The sequence below is a fragment of the Solanum lycopersicum genome, chromosome 12 (assembly GCF_036512215.1).
Source record: "Solanum lycopersicum chromosome 12, SLM_r2.1".
In the NCBI taxonomy this organism is placed as follows: Eukaryota; Viridiplantae; Streptophyta; class Magnoliopsida; order Solanales; family Solanaceae; genus Solanum; species Solanum lycopersicum.
In genome coordinates this window covers 65,452,634-65,474,795 of record NC_090811.1, presented here as the reverse complement: position 1 = coordinate 65,474,795, position 22,162 = coordinate 65,452,634, and the positions used below count along the sequence as shown (strand labels likewise).

General features: G+C 33.8%; 6 protein-coding genes across 6 annotated transcripts; all 6 read right to left on the bottom strand.

The window, feature by feature from the left end:
• Positions 1–4,825: 4,825 nt before the first annotated feature.
• On the bottom strand, positions 4,826–8,328 carry LOC112940995 (uncharacterized). Its single transcript, XM_026029774.2, has 2 exons — positions 8,193–8,328; positions 4,826–8,127 (listed from the first exon to the last, which is right to left on the bottom strand). The coding sequence occupies exons 1-2, from the start codon at positions 8,326–8,328 to the stop codon at positions 4,826–4,828; spliced, it is 3,438 nt and encodes a 1,145-aa protein (XP_025885559.2).
• Positions 8,329–9,043: 715 nt separating this feature from the next.
• On the bottom strand, positions 9,044–9,727 carry LOC138340527 (uncharacterized). Its single transcript, XM_069292255.1, has one exon. It carries the CDS (start codon positions 9,725–9,727, stop codon positions 9,044–9,046), a length of 684 nt encoding a protein of 227 aa, XP_069148356.1.
• A 71-nt stretch (positions 9,728–9,798) lies between these two features.
• Positions 9,799–10,956, bottom strand: LOC138340526 (protein MAINTENANCE OF MERISTEMS-like). The gene has a single exon (XM_069292254.1). It carries the CDS (start codon positions 10,954–10,956, stop codon positions 9,799–9,801), a length of 1,158 nt encoding a protein of 385 aa, XP_069148355.1.
• Positions 10,957–14,941: 3,985 nt separating this feature from the next.
• On the bottom strand, positions 14,942–15,510 carry LOC101246031 (classical arabinogalactan protein 5). The gene has a single exon (XM_004252477.5). It carries the CDS (start codon positions 15,508–15,510, stop codon positions 15,112–15,114), a length of 399 nt encoding a protein of 132 aa, XP_004252525.1. The 3' UTR covers positions 14,942–15,111.
• A 1,398-nt stretch (positions 15,511–16,908) lies between these two features.
• LOC101246324 (classical arabinogalactan protein 5) lies at positions 16,909–18,181 on the bottom strand. Its single transcript, XM_004252478.5, has one exon. It carries the CDS (start codon positions 17,419–17,421, stop codon positions 17,029–17,031), a length of 393 nt encoding a protein of 130 aa, XP_004252526.1. The 5' UTR covers positions 17,422–18,181; the 3' UTR covers positions 16,909–17,028.
• A 1,303-nt stretch (positions 18,182–19,484) lies between these two features.
• Positions 19,485–20,599, bottom strand: LOC101246605 (classical arabinogalactan protein 5-like). Its single transcript, XM_004252479.5, has one exon. It carries the CDS (start codon positions 20,067–20,069, stop codon positions 19,659–19,661), a length of 411 nt encoding a protein of 136 aa, XP_004252527.1. The 5' UTR covers positions 20,070–20,599; the 3' UTR covers positions 19,485–19,658.
• Positions 20,600–22,162: the final 1,563 nt, after the last annotated feature.

Here is a 22,162-nt window from a genome sequence, read left to right as displayed (position 1 = left end):
GAATGCTATCTTCATTATTTGGAAGTTCCTTCAAGGAGAAAAATAATAATAATAATAATAAATAAAATAAATATTTCAACATTCAAGTAATTGCTATTTTGATATATGTTAGCCAACTTTCATATAATATTCCACAAGTCTTTATTGTAGGGTTTCCATTTCGCTCGCTGCAGACTAGGTTGAAGATCTAGGTTCCTCGAATCCTTAATCTTGAAATAACTTGTGTCCCTGCTTCAACAAAGAAAATTTGTGAATTTGAAAAGGTGGTGGTTGGTTTGTAGTTCCATCTTTCGACAAAGGCGGCTCAAACACTTATGACGCATTGGTTGTTTCCAACGTTCAATACTTCTTACTGATTGATTGTACTTTCATCCACATTTGCTTATTTTGCGACCTAAATCCAATGTCTTCATCTCATAACACTCATTGTTTAGCCTTCATAGGATCATAGAATGTTCGAATTCAACACTTAAAGACAGATTAACTCAGTGGCCTGATGCTTTGTCTAGTACCGATTAGAGACTTGGTAGCGAGTCTTGAAATTCCTTCATAGTTTTTTTTTGTTTTGTTTTTTGACAAAGACTCGACTCAAATACATACCAAAAAAGTGACAAAAAAAAATATAATTAAGTTACGAACTATATGAGAATAAAAGAAAAGATTCGATGAAGACTCTTTTTTTTTTGTAAGAAGAAGAAAGAAAAACTTATCTGAGTGTGGGAGCCGAATCTATTGATCATGCCATGCACTTTGAATTGATTTCCAGACTTGGCTATCCAATCTATTTATCAACCATTATTGATTATTCAATCTTGATGTGGAATCCCAACACTTAATGAAGCCATAAATAATCTGAACCCTTATAGAATTTGTGGTATTAATGAAGGTCTTTGCTGCTAAAACTCAATCATGTTAATTACTCCAACTCACGTCTGCCTTAGGGTGCATGTCAGGATTTTCACCAATAAGACTCTCTTATATTCAATTCCTTTTCGCCTTACGGTGCCCACTTTGGGTTTTCACCAATAAGACTCTCTCATTTTTATTTCTTTTTGCTCACATTTGTCTTATGGTGCCCATTCAGAATTTTTACCTACCTTTAACCAACTTATTCTCGACATATCAAGGGCTGATGCAAAGACTTTTTTTTTTTTTACTTAAGATGATGGGGTTGATTTTGAGCTGTGAGATGAGAGACCGAATAAATAAACAAACGACTTTTGCCCCAGTATACTTCAATATGAATTTTTGGATTTGTATTTGGTTGAACCGAACCCAATATTAGGGCTGCCTACGTATCTTGCCGAAACAAGAATCAGGTCAAACGTAGTTCAGGCAATTTTTTTTTTGTCAAGGACATAGCATAACCAAGAGATCCCATTGAATCAACCCTTGAAATATCAAGCCCAAACGTAAGGGTTTCTAATGTCGAAACTCAATCATATGTAATATCTTTTCACAGCATCAGCATTGACGACCGTTTCTGTCACTTTGCCTTCTATATCTGCTAAGTAAAGAGCACCATTGGGTAATACCCTTTTAACAACGAATGGTCCTCTCCAATTTGGAGAAAATTTGCCTTTGGTTTCAGCATGATGTGGCAAAATGCGTCTCAACACTAATTGACCCTCTTCAAAATGTCTGGGACGCACCTTTTTGTTTTATGCCCGTGCCATTCTTCTCTGATATAATTGTCCATGACATACTGATGTCAGACGCTTCTCATCAATCAAACTTAATTGCTCTAACCGAGTTTTGATCCATTCATCATCGTCAATTTCAGCCTCCACAACGATTCGTAAAGACGGGATCTCAATCTCTGCAGGTATAACTGCCTCAGTCCCATATACTAGTGAATATGGGGTAGTGCCCACTGACGTACGGACTGTAGTGCGATAACCCAACAAAGCAAAAGGCAACTTTTCATGCCATTGTCGAGAACTTTGCACCATCTTACGAAGTATCTTTTTTATATTTTTGTTAGCAGCTTCTACAGCCCCGTTTGCCTTTGGGCGATACGGAGTTGAATTTCGATGCTCAATCTTAAATCGGTGGCATACCTCTTGCATCAAGTGGCTGTTGAGATTTGCAGCGTTGTCAGTTATAATCACCTTTAGAATACCAAACCGACAGATGATGTTAAAATGGATGAAATCCACCACGACCTTCTTGGTCACTGACTTGAAAGTTACTGCTTCCACCCACTTTGTAAAATAATCAATAGCCACTAAGATGAACCTGTGACCATTCGATGCTTTTGGTTCTATCGGTCCAATCACATCTATTCCCCATGCCACGAAAGGCCATGGAGCAGACATTGCATGCAACTCAGAAGGGGGAGAATGTATTAAATCACCATGTATTTGACATTCATGACATTTACGAACAAATCGTATGGAATCCCGCTCCATGGTGAGCCAATAATACCCTGCTCGAAGTATCTTCTTGGCTAGAACATATCCATTCATATGAGGTCCACAAACTCCTGAGTGTACTTCAATCATGATTGTGGAAGCCTCTTGAGCATTTACACACCTTAGAAGACCTAAATCGGGTGTCTTCTTGTACAATATGCCTCCGCTTAAGAAAAAACCCCTTGCTAGTCGTCGAATAGTCTTTTTTTGATTACCAGTTACATCTGACGGACATTCTCCAGACTGAAGATAAGTTTTGATATCATGAAACCAAGGCTTACCATCAAATTCCTCCTCAATCATGTTGCAATAGGCATGTTGATCACGAATTTGTATGTATAAAGGGTCGATATGGGCGTCATCAGGGTGTTGGAGCATCGAAGATAAAGTGGCCAATGCATCTGCAATCTCATTGTGCATTCTGGGAATGTGTCTAAACTTTATCGACACGAATCGTTGACAAAGACCTTGTAAACAATGTTGATATGGTATGAGCTTTGGGTCTCGAGTTTCCCATTCTCCTTGAATTTGATGAACTAGTAAGTCTGAGTCTCCTAACACTAACAATTCTTGGATGCCCATGTCAACAGCTAACCTCAGACCCAAAATGCACGCTTCGTACTCAGACATATTATTAGTACAATAGAATCTAAGTTGGGCAGATATGGGGTAATATTCCCCTGATTCAGACATAAGAACAGCTCCTATTCCAACTCCTTTCCTGTTAGAGGCACCATCAAAGAATAACTTCCAACCTTGATCGTTATCGTGAATAACTTCGTCGATACAAGATATCTCTTCATCTGGAAAATAGGTCTTAAGTGGTTCATATTCTTCATCAATAGGGTTCTCTGCCAAATGATCTGCCAATGCTTGAGCTTTCATTGCGGTCCGCGTTATATAGATAATGTCAAACTCTGTGAGCAATATTTGCCATTTCGCAAGCTTGCCTGTGGGCATGGGCTTTTGAAAAATATATTTCAACGGATCCATACGAGAGATGAGATAAGTAGTGTAAGATGAAAGATAATGTTTCAACTTCTGTGCTACCCAAGTTAGGGCACAACACGTCTTTCAAGAAGGGTGTACTTTGCTTCGTAAACGGTAAACTTCTTACTGAGGTAATAAATGGCCCGCTCTTTCTTCCCAGTGTCATCATGCTGACCCAGTACGCAACCAAAAGAATTATCCACTACTGACATATACAATATCAAAGGTCTTCCCGGCTCGGGAGGAACCAACACAGGGGGATTCGATAGGTAACTCTTAATTTTTTCAAAAGCTTCTCGACATTCTTCGGTCCACTCGACTGTGGCATTCTTTTTCAACAACTTAAAGATAGGCTCACAAGTTGTTGTGAGTTGAGCAATGAATCTGCTGATGTAGTTTAACCTTCCTAGAAGGCTCATAACCTCAGTTTTGTTCTTTGGGGGTGGCAATTCTTGGATTGCTTTAATCTTTGAAGGATCCAACTCGATACCTTTTCGATTGACTATAAACCCCAAAAGCTTCCCCGATGGTACTCCAAATACACATTTTGCAGGATTAAGCTTGAGATTATACCTGCGGAGCCTTTCGAAGAATCTCCTTAAGTCTTTCACATGATCTGACTGTTTTTTAGATTTAATGATAACATCATCTACATAAACTTCGATTTTTCTATGCATCATATCGTGAAACATAGTTGTCATTACTCTCATATAAGTTGCCCCTGCATTTTTTAATCCAAAAGGCATAACACGATAACAATATGTACCCCATGGAGTGATGAAAGATGTTTTTTCTGCATCTTCATCATCCATAATAATCTGATGGTAGCCCGCATAACAATCCACAAAAGATGCAACCTCATGTTTAGCACAATTATCCAATAAAATATGGATGTTAGGCAAAGGAAAATCATCTTTTGGACTTGCCTTATTCAAATCACGATAATCAACGCACATTCGAACTTTGCCGTCTTTCTTCGGGACGGGTACGATATTGGCTAACCAAGAAGGATATTGAGAGACTTGAATGACTTTGGCCTCAAGTTGTTTTGTGATCTCCTCTTTAATTATTACACTCATGTCGGTTTTGAGTTTTCTCAACTTCTGCTTTATCGGAGGAAAATTAGGGTCAATTGGCAACTTGTGAACAACCATGTCCGTGCTTAATCCAGGCATGTCATCATAAGATGACGCAAAAACATCTTTGTAATCAAACAAGGCCTGGATTATATCGTCCTTTTGATGTTGAACATGTACACTTATCTTAGTCTCTTTAATAATTTCCTGATCCCCCAGATTTATCGTCTCAGTTTCACTCATGTTTGGATTTGACTTATTTTCAAAATGATTGAAATCCCTCCTTACTTCTTCAAATACTCTGTCTTCATCATGTTCAATTTCTTGACTTATTATTAAGACAGACTACCAAGACTCGTCTTTAACGGGGAGAGGGGTGGCCTCCCAATTGTTTAGATTGACATAAGGACCAATGAATTGCACATCTTTGTCGCTAGTGCCTTCTCCGAGTTCCACCATATCAACCTCGACAAATAAATCTTGAAAATAGTTGATCATTTCTTCGCTAACTTTCATCACTGGCTCTGGAAAAGATGATTGATAAGATTCTGTTGCACGGGCTTTGATGAAAGATTTGTAGATTGGTTGTATAGGCTTGGTAAGTGACCATACATCTCTCTTCTGCTTCTTTGCATTCATTTTGTCCTCGACTCTAGGTTGGTAGCCTAAGCCAAAAGTACCGATGCTCTTTGGTAGACTCACAGGATAAGCTCTTCCTTGCAAGCAGATTCCTAAGCCTTTACCCGGCTCAAACCCATGTTTTAGCAATTCATTCACCACCATTACAGACGCGATGGACATATTTGGTTTTGGAATGACACTCCCCTCGGGGACATGCTCAATAACCACTACCTCAGAAGCCTGATAAACTAGTGCCTCATTCTCATTATCCGCATTGATAAAAGGGAAGGAAGAGTCTTTGTGGATTGACAAATCCCCCTCACCATGAACAATTACCTCTTGTCGGTCGTGTTCAAACTTAATCATTTGATGCAACGTTGAGGGGACGGCTCCAGCCTTATACACCCATGGCCTCCCTGACAATAGATTGTAGGACGCGTTGATATCCAACACTTGAAAATTCACAGCGAAATCCACAGGCCCTATGGTTAGTACGAGCTCTATCTCACCAATAACATCTGTTTTTGACCCATCAAAAGCTCTAACACATACATTGTTGGGTCGGACCCTTTCAGCACAAACATTCAATTTCTTTAGAGTTGATAAAGGACAAATATTTGCTCCAGATCCTCCATCAATTAGAACTCGAGTGACATATGAAAGCTCACACTTTACAGTGATATGTAGGCCTTGGTTATGTCCTGTGCCTTCTTTGGGTAGTTCATCATCCGAAAAAGTGATGCGGTTTACCTGAAATATTCTCCCAACAATCTTCTCTAACTGACTCACTGTAACTTTACTAGGAACATGTGCTTCATTCAAAATTTTCATTACAGCCTTACGATGTTCATCAGAATGTATTAGCAAAGACAACAAAGAGATTTGGGATGGAGTCTTTCTTAATTGTTCCACCACGGAGTAGTCTGATAATTTCATCTTCGTTAGGAATTCCTCTGCCTCTCCTTCAGTGACCGGACTCTTCATTTGTATTTGGTCATTTTTAGTTTTCCTTAATTCCACCGGGACATAACATCTTCCTGAACGGGTTATTCCTCCTATTTCATCAATTTCTTCATCAATTTCTTTTCCCTTGTATGTCACGACAGTAGGCTCATAATTCCAAGGAACAACTTTGGGGTTAGTCATTGGGAGCTGGGATACTGGCTTGATAATCACCGGAGGAATATAGGCCCCTCGCACGATCAAGATAGGCTTGTTTGGCCCTTTTGGAACAAACGATTTTGCCTTACTCGGATTTGCCCAAACATCTTCAAGGGCTCCTTTCACAGTTAAGATGGGTGTGTTTGATGGACTCAACTTTTCTAACACACTTTCCGCCCCTAAAGGCATCGTTTTTGTTAAATCAACAACATTTGCTGACTTCTCAATGCCATTTCCAACCCTAAGGATTGGCTTATAAGGAGATGCAAACTCTTCATGACCCTTCATCATTTCCAGCATGTTTGTTTCAGGATGCCTCGGCAATGGATTTTGATTGATGTTGGGTCCACTCGGACTTTCAACTATAATTCGATTAGAATCGATCAAATCCTGAATGGCCCTTTTCAAATACCAACATCTCTCTATGTTGTGCCCTGGGGCATTAGAACAATATGCGCAATGTTGAGAATAATCCAAATTTCTCGGGGGAGGATTCGACATCTTTCTCTCAATAGGACTCAAAACATTCAACGTCCTTAATTTTTGAAACAAGCTAGCATACGACTCCCCAATAGGAGTGAACTCACCTTTAACGTCATTTCCCTTTTTGTATTGTGGTCTAGGACGGAAAGGAATTCTAGCAGTGTTTTGATGAACTTGAGGGGGTGGTGGATGATTTTGTGGAGTTGGTGCACGCCATTGTGGATAAGAAGGAGGTGCAATTGGTTGTGCATTAAAAACATGATATGGAGTGTATGGAATAGAATATTGTGGAGCTTGGGAAGGAAAATAGTGTTGTGGGGAATTACCTAGAACATGAGTCCTAGGCGCTGATACAATAGTGGCCACATCCTCCCTTCTCTTCTTCCCTCCAATATTTCCAGAACCATTTTGAAGCACTTGTGTTGTGGCTTTTAGGGCAGCCTGACTTACAATCTTTCCAGACTTGATGCCATTTTCCACCATTTCCCCCACCTTAATAACTTCAGCGAATGTTTTCCCTACGGCAGAAAGCAGATAGTGAAAGTAATCAGGTTCTTGCGCCTGGAGAAAAACGTCAATCATCTCTGACTCCTTTATCGGTGGTTTAACCCTAGCAGCTTGTTCCCTCCATCTGATAGCATATTCACGAAAATTTTCCGTGGTCTTCTTCTTCATGTTAGCTAACGAGGAGCGATCTGGGACAATGTCAATATTATATTGGAATTGCTGTACAAAACATCGAGCCAAGTCATCCCATGTGTGCCAGTTGGTGATATCCTGATCTATGAACCATTCAGATGCAATCCCTACTAAGCTTTCCCCAAAATAGGCCATAAGTAACTCTTCTTTGCCCCCTGCACCCCTCAATTGGTTGCAATATCTCTTTAGATGAGCTATGGGGTCTCCGTGACCATCATATTTTTCAAACTTTGGAGTCTTAAAACCAGCAGGTAAATGGACGTGAGGAAACATACACAAGTCACTGAATGAGATGCCTTTGTGGCCTCCTAGTCCTTGCATATCTCTTATACTCTGTTCCAAACTCTTCATTTTCTTAGTCATTTCTTCATGTTCCTCATTCTTGACCATCCTCTCAATTTCAACAGGGGAACTATATTGATGAATGTGGGGATGAGAACTTGGAATTTTAATGGTCTCTTCAAGAGTGTAACTCTGCTCACGCCGAACTTTGGGCGGAGGATCGCTGTTGGATTTGGGCACCATCGTTGGCTGCGGGATGCTGTCAGTCGGGGCAGTTGACACAAAGAGTGGATTACTTATTACAGGCGTATTCGAAGGGCGCGCCATAGAAGTTCCAGCGACATTGGATGTGTTAGCATAGGGGTCGAATCCAGGGGATATATCGGATCGCTTGTCGACACCTGGATAGGGTGAGACATATTTGTATTAAAATAGTCTCGGATTGAAGATGGTGGAGGTTGTCCACTCATCCAAGCCTCGTACATCTCTGCCATTTGTTGTCTTAACACCCTTATCTCTTCTGTTGTCCCTGTTTCTTGTGAAGTCATCTGGTTTTGGATCTCCTCATCATTGTCCGATTCATTTCCGTCTCTGGGGGCCATTTTCTGTTTCCCTTTCGATCTTGTGTTGTAAGGATGTGATGCCAGTTTAACCACAAACCAACCACCTTTAAGCTAGTATGTCTCTCTCTCTTTCTCTCTCTATCTCTCTCTCTCCCTCTCTCTGAATAGAGTAATAAACCGATTAGTGTTAAGAAATTATGCACATTACATCCACATACATACTTCTAGTATGGAGGACCTCATGTTTCATCCCGGCTTACCTAGGCATTCTTCTCTTCATTAGTTTTTTAATATTTTATTATTATTACTTATTTATTTACTTATTTGTTTATTTATTTATTCTCATTATGATTATCATTTTTTAAGAGAAAGAAGAAAGAAAGAAAAGAAAAGAAAAAAAATAATAATAATGATAATAATTTGGATCGAACCCCCCTGGGTTGCCTACGTATCATGTTTGGCCCATAAATCAGATCTTGCGTAGTTCGAGAAAGATATTAATAATAATTCTTTTTTTGCATGACATATGCACACAAGGTGATCGAAAGTAAATCTTTTTCATTCATTTTCAAATATTTGAAACAATGATTTGGATAAAACAAACAAAAAAAACATAAGTACCTAGGACTTAGATAGATTCTAAATGAAATAAAATAACAAAACGAAAAGAAAGAGAAAAAACTAAAAATAATAATAATAATGAAATAATCACTACTAAGAGAATAGACTCTAAAAGAAGCTGAATCCTCGAATCTCAATCATCTCCAAGGCCCTTATAAATCTTCGCCAACGCTTTCGGTAGATATGGAGCCAAAGCACGGGCCTGTTGGCCCAACCTCTCATCTTTCTGGTGTAAATATCTAGCATAAACATTGTTGAGTTCATCCCTGAGTTGCAGTATTCGGTCTCTAGCTTCATCCATATTGTCATAACAATTCTGTAACCAGTGGTGAGCAGTATTGACTTCATGCGTCAAATTTTCCCTTTGTTCTTGGAGCTCTTCAATTTGAAGGTGGAGTGCATCTCGCTCGGCTATCCTTTGACCTCTCTCAATCTCACAGTCTGCCTGATAAGCACTGAAACGCCTTGCTATTTCTCTTTCTCGTTCCATAGAGGCTTTAACTTGAGTTTGGAGCCTAGACTGTGCGCAGATAAGTTGGGCCTCTTCTTTCTTATACTCTTCTTCCTGTTGCTCCATAGCGCCTGTGGCAATGCCCAAGTCTTCTTGTAAGGTTAGAATGGTCGAGCGGTGTTTTCTAACTCTAACTTCAAATATCGCATCACGTTGGGCCAACTCCTCTTTAGCGTTTTTTAGGTCATTACTTAGGATATCCAGAGTAGACTTGTAGCTTCTTTCGACTTTGAGTCGAGCTTGCTTAATCTTAACCTCAACTTCTGCTTCTCGATCTATAGGTCCTTTTATTGACCCTTCTGGCATAACCTTAGGAAGGGGCTGATCATGAACCCAGTCTAAGTATGCTTGGTCCACCTCGCCTCTTGTGCGATCCTTCACCATATCGTGGGGACTTGAGAGTATGCATCCCCCCAAATCTTAAATATCTCTGATTGCCTTAAAGGTGTCTTGGGATGAAACTCATACATGAATTCACGCATATCTTCATTGGGTGGTATAAACTGGCGTCGCCCAAGTTGTCGCATGACTCTAAGTGGCATGTAAGGTTGGACACCTCGAAGACCCATTAGAACAATGAACGATCGAAAAGTAGACATGTATATCACCTCGGCCGATGGAAACCAATGATAATTCCACACAATATTGTCAGCAGTCAGATTGTTGAGGTGTTGCTTCCAAGCTTCAATACCCTTCGGAAAACTATGATCTTTGATTCTTTCTTTGTGGCCTCCAATATAATCATTCCATTCTACTTTAAAGTCCACTGCATAAGAGTGATGACGAATGTGTTCAATCATCCATAGTTGTAATAAGATATTGCATCCCTCAAAGTAGTCTTTTCCATCCTTGCACATAGTTAACGCACGATAGATGTCTGCCAGAATCATTGGTACGAGGGTGATATTAGGCTTTTTCTCAAAAGCTGTAATGACTGCAGCTAAGTTCATGCTAATCTTTCCTCCCTTTTTTGGAAATACCATGATCCCCAAAAAAGCCACCACGAAGGCATCATAACTGTGTGCTTCCCAGGTCAGACGACACCCATTATTACGGAGTTTCTTTCCATACACTTCGAATCCATCACTTTTGCCATATCTTTTGTACAAAAATTCTAAAGGAACCCATCCATTATCGAGACAACCACCTATATCATTCTCATTTATATGCAGTAATTCTAGAAACCTCCTCCCATTAATATGTTTTGGTATCATAGGCTCTTCTATGTGAAGATGTTTACCCTTTCCAATGAATGCCCCTATCTCCTCAAGGGTTGGGGTGAGTTCACAATCAGAAAAACGGAATACATTTCTTAACGGGTCCCAAAAATGCACTAGTGCTTCTATCAAATCCCGTCGTGGCTCAACATACAAAAGGCTTCGTAGAAATCCCAAGCGTTTGAACACCATTCCTCGTCCATGGTTTGTCATGTTTTCATACCATGTCTTCAAGAGTGTTGGGGCCTTATCCACTATCATGAATCGAGGTGATTGGTCCTCTCTTTGTCTCTTATCTCCCTTTCCATATGGATTCATATTTCCCTATATTAGGATAGTGACAAACTAGGCTTAATAAAATATATATTTTTTAACAACTATAATGGAAAAATCATACACACAAAAAAGTATTTTTTTTATATATGTAATAATATATATATATATATATATATATATATATATATATATATATATATATATATATATATATATATATATATATATATATATATATATATATATTTAAAATAAGAATAAGTAAAAATCATACACACACAAAAGCAAATTTTTTATTTTTTTATTATTATTTTTTAATTTTTATTAAAATGGTTATTAAAGGAAGAAGGAGAAAAATAAAATTATATATATATATATATATATATATATATATATATATATATATATATATATATATATATATAATAACCCTTAAATTTTTTCCAAAATTAAAATATTAGTGTATTCGATTGTATTTTATTTTTGTTGATTAAATTTTCAATCTTTTTTCTTTTATATAAAAAAAAAACTTTGATGGTAATGATAGATTTTTCTATTTGTAAAAGAAATATGAATTTTGATTAAAAAAAAATCATGTTTAATAAGAGGATTACATCAAAACTTTAATTTGATATTTTTCGTTATAATTAATTTTTCATTATGATTCATTCATCTAAAGCCGATCAACATTTGTATAGTCTTCCCCATAATGCAACAAATAACACAAAATAATGTACATGATAGTCTCAAGTAGGGATATTTCTCCTAGACAGGCTCGACCCTTGTGGCGAGCTCCCCATTAATTCAATATTATGCATGATACAGATAAATTGAATCCTATTAGGGATAGTCATTGTTGAGGCTTGTTTTACTAGGAAACAACCTAATAGGGAAGGTGTCTAGACTGGCCATAAAACGAGTGGACTACTCGAGTCGAGAAGGGACAGCTTACCAGTAGCAGGGCTTTCTGGCCTCACTGTTAGTCCTTCCCATCCTAAGACATGTGTTACTATAGAATTCTTCCCAGGAGCGTTGCCGCATCTCTGGTATCTCATGGCTCGGGAGCGTAATCGCATCTCCGAATAAAGTATCTCAGAAGACTCAGATAGATGCGCGAGGAAAGACAATTACACGATAATTAACATACTATTATGAAGGGTAAATAAGCAAACAAATAACATATTGTGCAATTAAACACAATATTCACAAATCGATAAGTACGTAAATACATAATAAAGTCATATAGAAGTCCATGTTTACAAGCTCGAATTCTAAGTCCCCAGCGGAGTCGCCAGAGATGTCACACCCCTTTTTCACGCGGCGGCGTAAGGGTTTTTCCAATTTAAGTGACGTTATTAATTAAGGGATTATTTTGATTTTTTCAGAGTCGCCACTTGGAATTGAGTTATGGTGTTCCAAGTCACCTTTTTTGTTTAATCCCTAATCAAAAGGAAATGACTCTTTGTTTGGTCTGCGAACGAGTTTGGGTAAGGAATTCTGTTGACCGAGGGGAAGGTATTAGGCATCCCTCGTGTCCCGTGGTTCTAGCACGGTCGCTTTATGGACATTTATGACTTAAACTAATTTATGAATATTGTATTATCAAGACAAATGTATTTACCCTCTTTCTTTGATTTATTTAAATATATTAAAAACTACCTTATTTTATTAATCCATGCCCTTTAATTAAAAATATATATATACACATATAAATTAAATCGAGCAAAGCAGAATAAAATAAGATATTCTTTATTATTTTTATTTCTTTTGTTATTATTATTATTTTTTATTTTTTATTTTTTTATTCTATTTTTTACATTTTTTTTTTACTTTCTTATCTTTTGCTATTATTATTATTTATTGTTATTATTAATTTTTATTCTTTCAAGGTTTCATTTGTTTTGATTTGATTTTTTTTTTATTTCAACTCTTTCTTTTTTTTTTGGACAAAGAAACTTTAAATTAAAAAAATAAATAAAAAAAAAAAGAAATTATTTCCTCTTCAATTGATTTTTTAATATTATTTTTATACTTCTTTTCTATTATTTTTTGTTTTCTCTTTTCCCCTCTTTTTTATTATATTCATTTTCACTGTTTATTTTTTTATTTAAACTTTTCCCTTTTTCTTTTTATTATTATTATTATTATTATTATATTTTTTCTTTCTTCCACTTTTATTCGATCTTTTTTTTTACGTCATTAACATTACACGAAAATTCTACTAACTAAAATTAATATTTACATAATAGCTACACATGTTATTATTATAAACTAAATATTAAAAATAAGAATAGACTTAGACAATAATTTTACTTAGGCATGAAATAAACTATGAATTATTTAATATGATATAAACTACGGTTTGTTATAGCAATTTCACACAAAATAAAACTATATAAAGGATCTAAACTAAACATAAAGTTGATATTAAATATTTGAACAAACTTCATATAAAACATAACGGTTTAACCACATGTGAAACTTGACAACTTTAATATATTGTAATCAGTGCTTGTATAAACATGATATTAAATTATATAAAAAATAATTAAAAAAATTGTACCTCTTGCGAAAATTCCACCAAAAGAAAACAATTCGAATAAAGAACCGCGAAAGTAAACCTCCACTTCAACCTTTGTTTGTGATTTTCAAAAAAAGTAAGAATATGAGAATAATATTTTTTACGTATGTGTTGCGGAGTGGAAGAAGGGGGGGATTCTCGAACGCGGAAAAGGATCCAATGAATTCGAAAGAATTGAACGAGGAGCCGTATGAGGTGAAAATCTCATGTACGCTCCCTTTTGTTCTTTTTTTTTTTTACCTCTCTGATCTTTTTTTTTCGTTCTCTTTTGGATCCTCCCCCCTCTCTTTTTTTCTTTTTCATTGTCTGTATATAGTAGTAGTAGTGTACGTGTGTAGTGTGTACGTGGGGGGGAATGGGGGAATGGGGAGTGGGTCATGGGATCGTGTGTGTTTCTCTCTTCTTTTTTTTTTTAATATTAATATTAAATATATATATAAAAAATGATAATTATATAACTATTAATTTTTTGAGTAAATAAATAAATAAAAGCTAAATGGGTAATTAAAACAAAAAATATAATTAAGAAATATTAGTTTATTTAAATAATATATGTTATTTATATATATATATATATATATATATATATATATATATCTTCTTTTTTTTTTTTACAATCAAAAACAAACTTTTCTAAATAAAAATTATATTTATGTTGTTTATTTTTATATCTTTTAAATAAAATTAATGAAAATAATAAAAGGTCAAAATATATTTAATTTAGATTGATAAAATTATTTATGCTTTAAATATTAGTGTTAAAATTAAATTCGGTCAAAAATTACGTGTCTACAGCCCCGTAAACTATTTCAAAGAGAGAAAGTTTAGATATCTTCGATTCATAATTCAAGAAAGAGTAGACATCAATAATGATATTGCACATTGCATTGGAATGACATGAATGAAATGGAGACTTGCCTATGAGGCTTCATAATAAGATACTACCTAAACTTTTACATGGTTAAAGCAATCTTTGGTATAAAGTGAAATGCTTAACTAATCAAGAATTTACATGTTCAGGAGATTCATTGTGGCGGATAGATAAAATTAGAAATACAACTTATGGAAGAAGGTGGACGGACAAGATGCAGAAAGCAAAACTGAAATAAAATAGATATGCAAAGAGAACCAATATGGCGGAGCAAGAGGTTGACGTAGGAGATACACATAGGATTAGAGGTAAACCGGAAAATATATTAAAAAGGAGAATTTAAACAAGACATAATACAAACTTTATATTATTAAAGACGTCTACATAGAAACGAGTAGAAGTAACGTATTAGCATAAAAGGTTATTAGGTAGAGTTTGTTTTGTCATGATGTATTGTCATACTCAATATTGTCTATTATATTTCATTGTTGCAATTTTACTTTATTTTGGTTATATGTTAATAAATTCCTTGTAGCTCAAAGAGGAATAAACAGAGACGACCACACAAAACAAAGTACAGCGAGGAAATCATAATCATATTCATAATGTTCTCCAATAAATAAACAAAGAATTCCGTAATTATATTCAACAATAACAATTTTATAATACAAATAAATCAACTACCCTAACTTCATCAATTTTTCGGCGAATGAAAAAAATGCAAAATATTTCATAGATCAGAGGTTTAGAGCATCAAAGCAGCAGCAAAGACAGCTACAACAGCAGATCCGGCAACGGCGACTCTGTTCAATGAAGCAGAGTTAGGAGATTCAGAAGGAGAACCTCCGGGAGCGGCGGCAATAGACGGAGGAGAAGCAGCACCGGAAGGAGACGACGCCGGAGTCTCGGAAGTTGGTGGAGCCGGAGGAGATGCCAATGGAGAAGATGCAGTAGTAGGAGCATTTGCAGGAGCAGAGATAGGTGATGTTGACGTTGTTGACGGAGGAGTAGCCACCGGTGGTGATGCTACCGGTGCCGGTGAAATCTTCGGAGAAGCTGCCGGAGCTGCTCCCGGTGCCTGTGCGAAAGCAGATCCGGCGATAAACGCCAACATTAGAGCAATTATCACCTTTGAGTATGCCATTTGAGTGAGAAAAGTGGAAGAAGCACAAACAGAGGAAATGAAAATATGAGTTGTGAATACTTTTGATTTTGATAAAAAAAAAAAACAGAGGAGAAGACTGTATTTATAGGTGGGAAAGTGATTTTATAATTGAAAATTACTACTCGTAATTAGTAGTTAACAACTCAACGACAGAAGATGTGACTGAATCCAAGCTGGTTACAGTTTTGTTTGCGTGTGAAGAGATGAATTATTCTAAACAAAAAAATTGTTCGAATATTTCTTTGTACAACTACTTTTCAAATTTGATTTCTTATAAAATTTTGAATCTATATTATAAGCAAGAAAATAAATATGGTTTCCGTTATGATTGTTTTTTTTTCCTTTCAAATTGAAGGAATATTATTTTGTACTTTTTTACTTATAAAATAATATTAAAAGTTGAAAATACACTTATATTATCTGTATTTTTGAGTTTCACACAACTTATGTTTGGATAGTGAGAAACACGTATGAAATATTACTAATAATGAGTTAACGCGATCACTTTAAAAAGAGTTAATATGATGTATATAGTTATTTTTTTTGTCTCGATTTATGTAACACATTTTATTTTTCGAGAGTTAAATAATTTAAATTTGATCAAAATTTTGTTAATGAAATTTATATATTTGTTAACTACAGAAAAAGTTCTATAAATCTCAATAATTGATGATTCAAAATAATTAAAAGATATATGAAAAACTAAGATTAAAAATAGACTTGTTTGAATTTCCAAACTCAAAATGTATATCACATAAATTGAAAGAGAGTATTACTTATTAGAAGACGGTATAACACTTACACTTATTGATAAGACACTAGACAAAGCTTATAATAAGTTGGAAGTTTGGGGACGAATTTTAGACTCCAAAACATTCAAGTTAAGCATAACCAAAATGAAATATGGAGTACAGAATCAGTGTTGCATTAGATGAAGCCGACATAGAAGTAATACTTGCCACACAAACTATTTCTAATGGAGAAAAGTTTTAAGTATCTTGAATTCTAATCCAAAACATTAATAATGATATCACACATTGCATCAAGCGACATGGATGAAATAAAGGTTTGCCTAAGTCTTGTGTCATAATAAGATACTACTTAGATGTAAGTTTAACAGAATAATGGTTGAACGAATTTTTTCGTATAGAGTGAAAATGCTTATCAAGGATTTACATATTTAGAAAATGCATATTGCGGATATAATAATATTAAGATAAATGTATGAACATATTAAGAGGAACAAACTTAGAAATAAGGTTATACGAAAATAGGCGAGAGTAATTTTGAAAAACCTATTGAAAAAAGGTATTTAAACAGAATTTCAAATAAAACAAAGTCTAGAGAGGAAATCATAATCATAATGTTCTCCATAAATAAATAAAGAATTCCGTAATAGTATTCAATAATAACAATATAATACAAATAAATCAACTACACTAACTCCATCAATTTCGGCGAATGAAAAAATTGCAAAATATCTCACATAACAGAGACTCAGAGCATCAAAGCAGAAGCAAAGACGGCCACAACAGCAGATCCGGCAACGGCGATGCTGTTCAACGAAGCAGAGTTAGGAGATTCAGTAGGAGAACCTCCGGGAGCGGCGGCAATAGACGGAGGAGAAGCAGCACCGGAAGGAGACGACGCCGGAGTCTCGGCAGTTGGTGGAGCAGGTGGAGATGCCAATGGAGAATCAGATGGAGGAGATGCAGTAGTAGGAGGATTTGCAGGGGCAACGATAGGTGATGGAGTAGCCACCGGTGGTGATGCTACCGGTGCCGGTGAAATCTTCGGAGAAGCTGCCGGAGATGTTCCCGGTGCCTGTGCGAAAGCAGATCCGGCGATAAATGCCAACATTAACGCAATAATCACCTTTGAGTACGCCATTTTGAAGTAAGAAAGAAGTGAAAAAAAACACAAACACAAACAGAGGAAATTGAAATATGAGTTGATTGTGAAAAAATTGAAAAGGAAAACAATGTATTTATAGGAAGTGAAATATAGAGTCGGTTTAGCAAAAAAAATAAAAATAATAATAAAGTGATTTAATAATAATTAGTTGACAACTCAAGAATGGAGGAAGAAAACAGGAAATGTGACTGAGTTTCCAGCTGGTTATATTTATTTATTTTTCTTAGCGTGTAAGAGATAATTTTTCTAGAAAAATAATAATTTGTTTGAATGTTTCTTTTACAAGTACTCCCACTTTTTAAAACTCTGTTTCCATTTATATTTCCTTTTTTTTTTGGGAGAATCATATATTCGTGAATTAAGTAAAAAGATATTTTAAAATATAATAATTAATAATTATTTTATAAATAATTATAATAAAAAATAAACTTATTTAAATTTGTTTAATCAAAAGAAAAAGAATCTATAGGACAGAATTTTAATTATTGGCAAACATTATGGTTACCGTTATGATTGGCACGTTCTAGTCTGGCTAGCGGCTATTCGTTCATGCGTTGGCCACCTAAAAAGGGCGATGGAAGATGTTCAAAAAGCTAGCTTGTAAAATATATCAAAAATATTTTGATGTATATTTCTAGTTTAATTTTAAGATTTAATTTAATAACGCGCTAAAGATAAATCATATAAATAAAGGAAATATTAATTTATCATGATAAAAGGTTGACGATAAAAATTAGGAAATATTGTTCCTGTATATTCAGTCTTTTGATATTGAACTCACTATACTATTAGGGGTCGTTTGATGTGTGAATAAAAAAAAAATTGAAATAAATATCTAGGTGATTTTTTTAATATTGCAAAGGCTAGAATAACTCATCTCAGGTAGAATAGTAATCCAAATATAACTTATACATAAAGTATGATAAAAATACTTCCTTTTAACTCTATTTTATACACCACTTTCATGTACATTAACATAATTTTTAATAATATTTAGAACAACATTTACAACTTCAATTAGTCATTTATTTTTACACTAATATATTTTTCTATTAAAAATTATGTTAATAAATATGATTTTTATTTATGAATATATTACAAGATAAATTTATTTGCCTAATTCTTATGTTTATTTTTATTTTGATTTCTCTTAGAATATTGACTCCATTACTATATTATATATTTTTAATTAAATACTTTATTAATCACTTAAAAATTATATTTTGTATATCAATTAAAATGTAGATAACCTTAATAATAAAAATCTTTTCTACAAATAAATTTAAAATGAAAATTTTATTTTTAAGCCAAATAAGATGAAAGTTTTATTTTTAAGTTAAATAAGATGAAAATTTTATCTTAAAATTTTAAAAAATGAGAATTTTATTTTCAAACTAAATAAAATGGAAGTTCTACTTTAAAGTTAAACAAGATGAAAATTTAATTTTAAAAAACACATGGCACAATCATGGACATGGAAATGCATACACAAAAAGATTTAAACTATAGGATGAAAAAATAATAATTTAAGAATGAATGAATAAAATTTTCAAAAAAAAGAATATATATAAAAAACTAAATAACATGGAGAGTGTTTTTTTTTTTATAAACTAACAACTTATTCTTAGAAATTATATAATAAATACAAGTATAAATATGACAAATCAAACAAAGAAATAAAAACCAATACCAACCCAACTTACTATTCCAAGCATAACTTGTATTTAAACCGAAAACCCTTCTAACATTATAGATGGTCCATGTCTATTATTTTGTTAATTATAATAATTTTTTTACGTAATTGAAAGTTATGGTTTTTAAATCCCTGCATGATTATCTATGGTTTATCAAAACATGCGAATCAAGCTATATAAAAATTGTTCCCGTAAACATAATATTTGAACCAAAAGTTCATATATTTCTCATCGAACCAAAAGTGAGAGTGCGGCCTAATTTCATAAAGTCATTCCATCGAAAATAAATGTTATATGTTTTTTATTTTCAAAATAGAAATACAGAATTAGATAACTCTCGATAGGTAAAATAAAAAAAAATCCCGTAATTATATTTAACAATAAAAATATATAGTACAAATAAATCAACCGCGAAACTCAAAACTCAAAAAAGAATTGGTAAACAAAAACGTGGAAAACAAACCCTAACTAATCAATTCAGGCGAATGAAAATGGCCAAACATCTCACAGATCAGAGATTTAGAGCATCAAAGCAGCAGCAAACACAGCTGCAACGGCAGATCCGGCGACGGCGACCCTGTTCAAGGAAGCAGAGTTAGGAGATGCGGTAGGAGAATCTCCGGGAGTGGCGGCGATGGTTGGAGGAGAAGCAGCACCGGAAGGAGATGATGACGGAGTCTCGGCAGTTGGTGGAGCTGGTGGAGAAGCTAATGGAGAGTCAGATGGAGAAGATGCAGTAGTAGGAGGATTTGCAGGGGCAACGATAGGTGGTGTTGATGTAGTAGGAGGAGGAGTCGCCACCGGTGGCGATGCCACCGGTGCCGGAGAACTCTTCGGAGAAGATGCTGGAGATGCTCCCGGTGCCTGTGCGAAAGCAGATCCGGCGATAAACGCCAACATTAGAGCAATAATCACCTTTGAGTATGCCATTATAACTTTTAAGAGAAAGTGGAAGAAGCACAAAGAGGAAATGGAATTATGAGTTGTGATTACTTTTGATTTTGAATAATAGACGAGGAAAAGAGTGTATTTATAGGAATAAAATGTGGGAAATATATTTTTTATTTTTTATTTCAGTGAAGTCAGTTTAAACCAAATGACGGAGCGATAAATATTTTTTCTTCCTTAATTAGAGATCAAGTTAAAAAAGTCGATTTAAACTAAGTGATAAAGTGATAAATATTTTTTCTTCCTTAGTTAGAAATCTTATATCCCAAGTCCTTAAGAATACAAGATCACTTCTATCACGGAAAATTTACCTTCTAATACGAAACATTTCGAAATTAATTCAGATAATATAAATATTAGATATTATACGAAAAAAGTAAAAAATTAATTTAACAATAAAAATGAATATTAATTTTGAAATAAGAGTGTTGACTAGCAACAATTAGTTGGCAACTCAACAACTGAATAATAAGAAAAGAGGGGATATGACTGAGTCCAGAGTCCCAGCTGGTTTGATTACTTTTGTTTGAATGTTTCTCAGTATAATTATATTCTTTTTCTCTCATTATTTTATTTAATTTAATATGATATAATTTAGAAAATATAAAAGATTATAATATAAAATGGAGACAGAATTTTAATTATTGGAAAACACTATGGTTACCGTTATGATTGGCACGTTCTGGTCTAGCTACTGTGGATTTAAAAATTCGTTTATGTGTTGGTTGGCCACCTAAAAAGAAAAGGTACCCTGGATTTTAGAGAATGGAAAATATTTATTCATTTTCTAATTTTTATTTATTTAATTTTGACTCAGTGTAAAGTTTATTGAATCATGTAATCTAAAAAATACATATTATTTTTAACTTTATTAAGTTTAAATATGTCACGTGAAAAGTTAGAATTTAAGAATTATTAATGAAATTTTTTTTTTAGATAAATTACAAAGAAAAGTAAGAAAAATAAATTAAAACCAAGAGTAAGATATGTGTTTGCACTTAATTATACTATCTTCGTTTCATAATAAATGGTATTTTTAATTTGAACATTTTAAAGAAATTACTCATTCCTAAAAAGTTAGAAGTATCTTCAATAATGTAAAATTCATAAACTAAAACAAGAATGATTTTGAAAAAAATAAAATTAATTCCTTCTTGAAAACTTAAAATACCATTTATCTCGAAATAAAAGGTAAAAGATTAAAATACCACCACTTATTTCAGATTAGAGGAAGTATCAATTTATTCCTCAGTCGTTCCATATTAATTATCCTTTTTAAAAAAAAAATTCACATGCTTTTTAAAAAATTATATAAAAATATTTTAACTAATTTATCCTTAATGCTATCAATATTATTTACTTTTAAACAATTAATTTTAAAGGTTAATTTTTTTTTAAAAAAATAATTATTACTATTTTAAATTTTATAAATTGATAAGTATTTCAAAATAAACATTTCGAATAGAGTTAACAATAAATATGTGACAAAATATATATTATTTTTACTTTTTTTCTTTTTAAAATTTAATTAATATTTATATATTTCCGCTACATTAATATGAAGAATCACACTTATAATATTTTTCATATAATTGTGGAATATTTAAGTTTTTTCTTAATTTGAGAAAGAGACTCACTCCCACCAATGATGACTTCCAACGGGAAACTACAGAACATTGATTTATGTGTTGTATAAATTAATTTTTTTTATTAAATCTAATTATTATGATAACCTATTTTTAAAATGTAATTAATAATTACTTGTGTTGTGGGGTTGTTCTAGCTTTGCTTTTCAAATTCAAGTGACATGTTAAGACTCTTCAATTGTTGAACAGCTAAAATAGGTTGTAATTTTGATTGAAAATTATCTTTTTATCGTACGTGAAATATAATTTGTTCTAACAAGATCAGTTAAATAATATTCTATATATATATTCATGCTTGAAAGTAAGAGGTGAATTTAGTTTTTAAAATTGCAATTCATCGTTCAAATAATTTATTATGATTACGATTTGTTCTAAATATTTAACTTGGATAAGTGTTTTCGTAAATTAAAATACAAGTATCAAATCTTA

Coding starts and splice junctions, on each gene's coding strand:
- LOC138340527 (XM_069292255.1), bottom strand. CDS start 9,727: ATGCCAGAAGGGTCAATAAAAGGACCTATAGATCGAGAAGCAGAAGTT.
- LOC101246031 (XM_004252477.5), bottom strand. CDS start 15,510: ATGGCATACTCAAAGGTGATAATTGCTCTAATGTTGGCGTTTATCGCC.
- LOC101246605 (XM_004252479.5), bottom strand. CDS start 20,069: ATGGCATACTCAAAGGTGATTATTGCTCTAATGTTGGCGTTTATCGCC.
- LOC112940995 (XM_026029774.2), bottom strand. CDS start 8,328: ATGGCCCCCAGAGACGGAAATGAATCGGACAATGATGAGGAGATCCAA. Junction 8,128..8,192: donor GATGTACGAGGCTTGGATGA/GTGGACAACCTC, acceptor CACCCTATCCAG/GTGTCGACAAGCGATCCGAT.
- LOC101246324 (XM_004252478.5), bottom strand. CDS start 17,421: ATGGCGTACTCAAAGGTGATTATTGCGTTAATGTTGGCATTTATCGCC.
- LOC138340526 (XM_069292254.1), bottom strand. CDS start 10,956: ATGAATCCATATGGAAAGGGAGATAAGAGACAAAGAGAGGACCAATCA.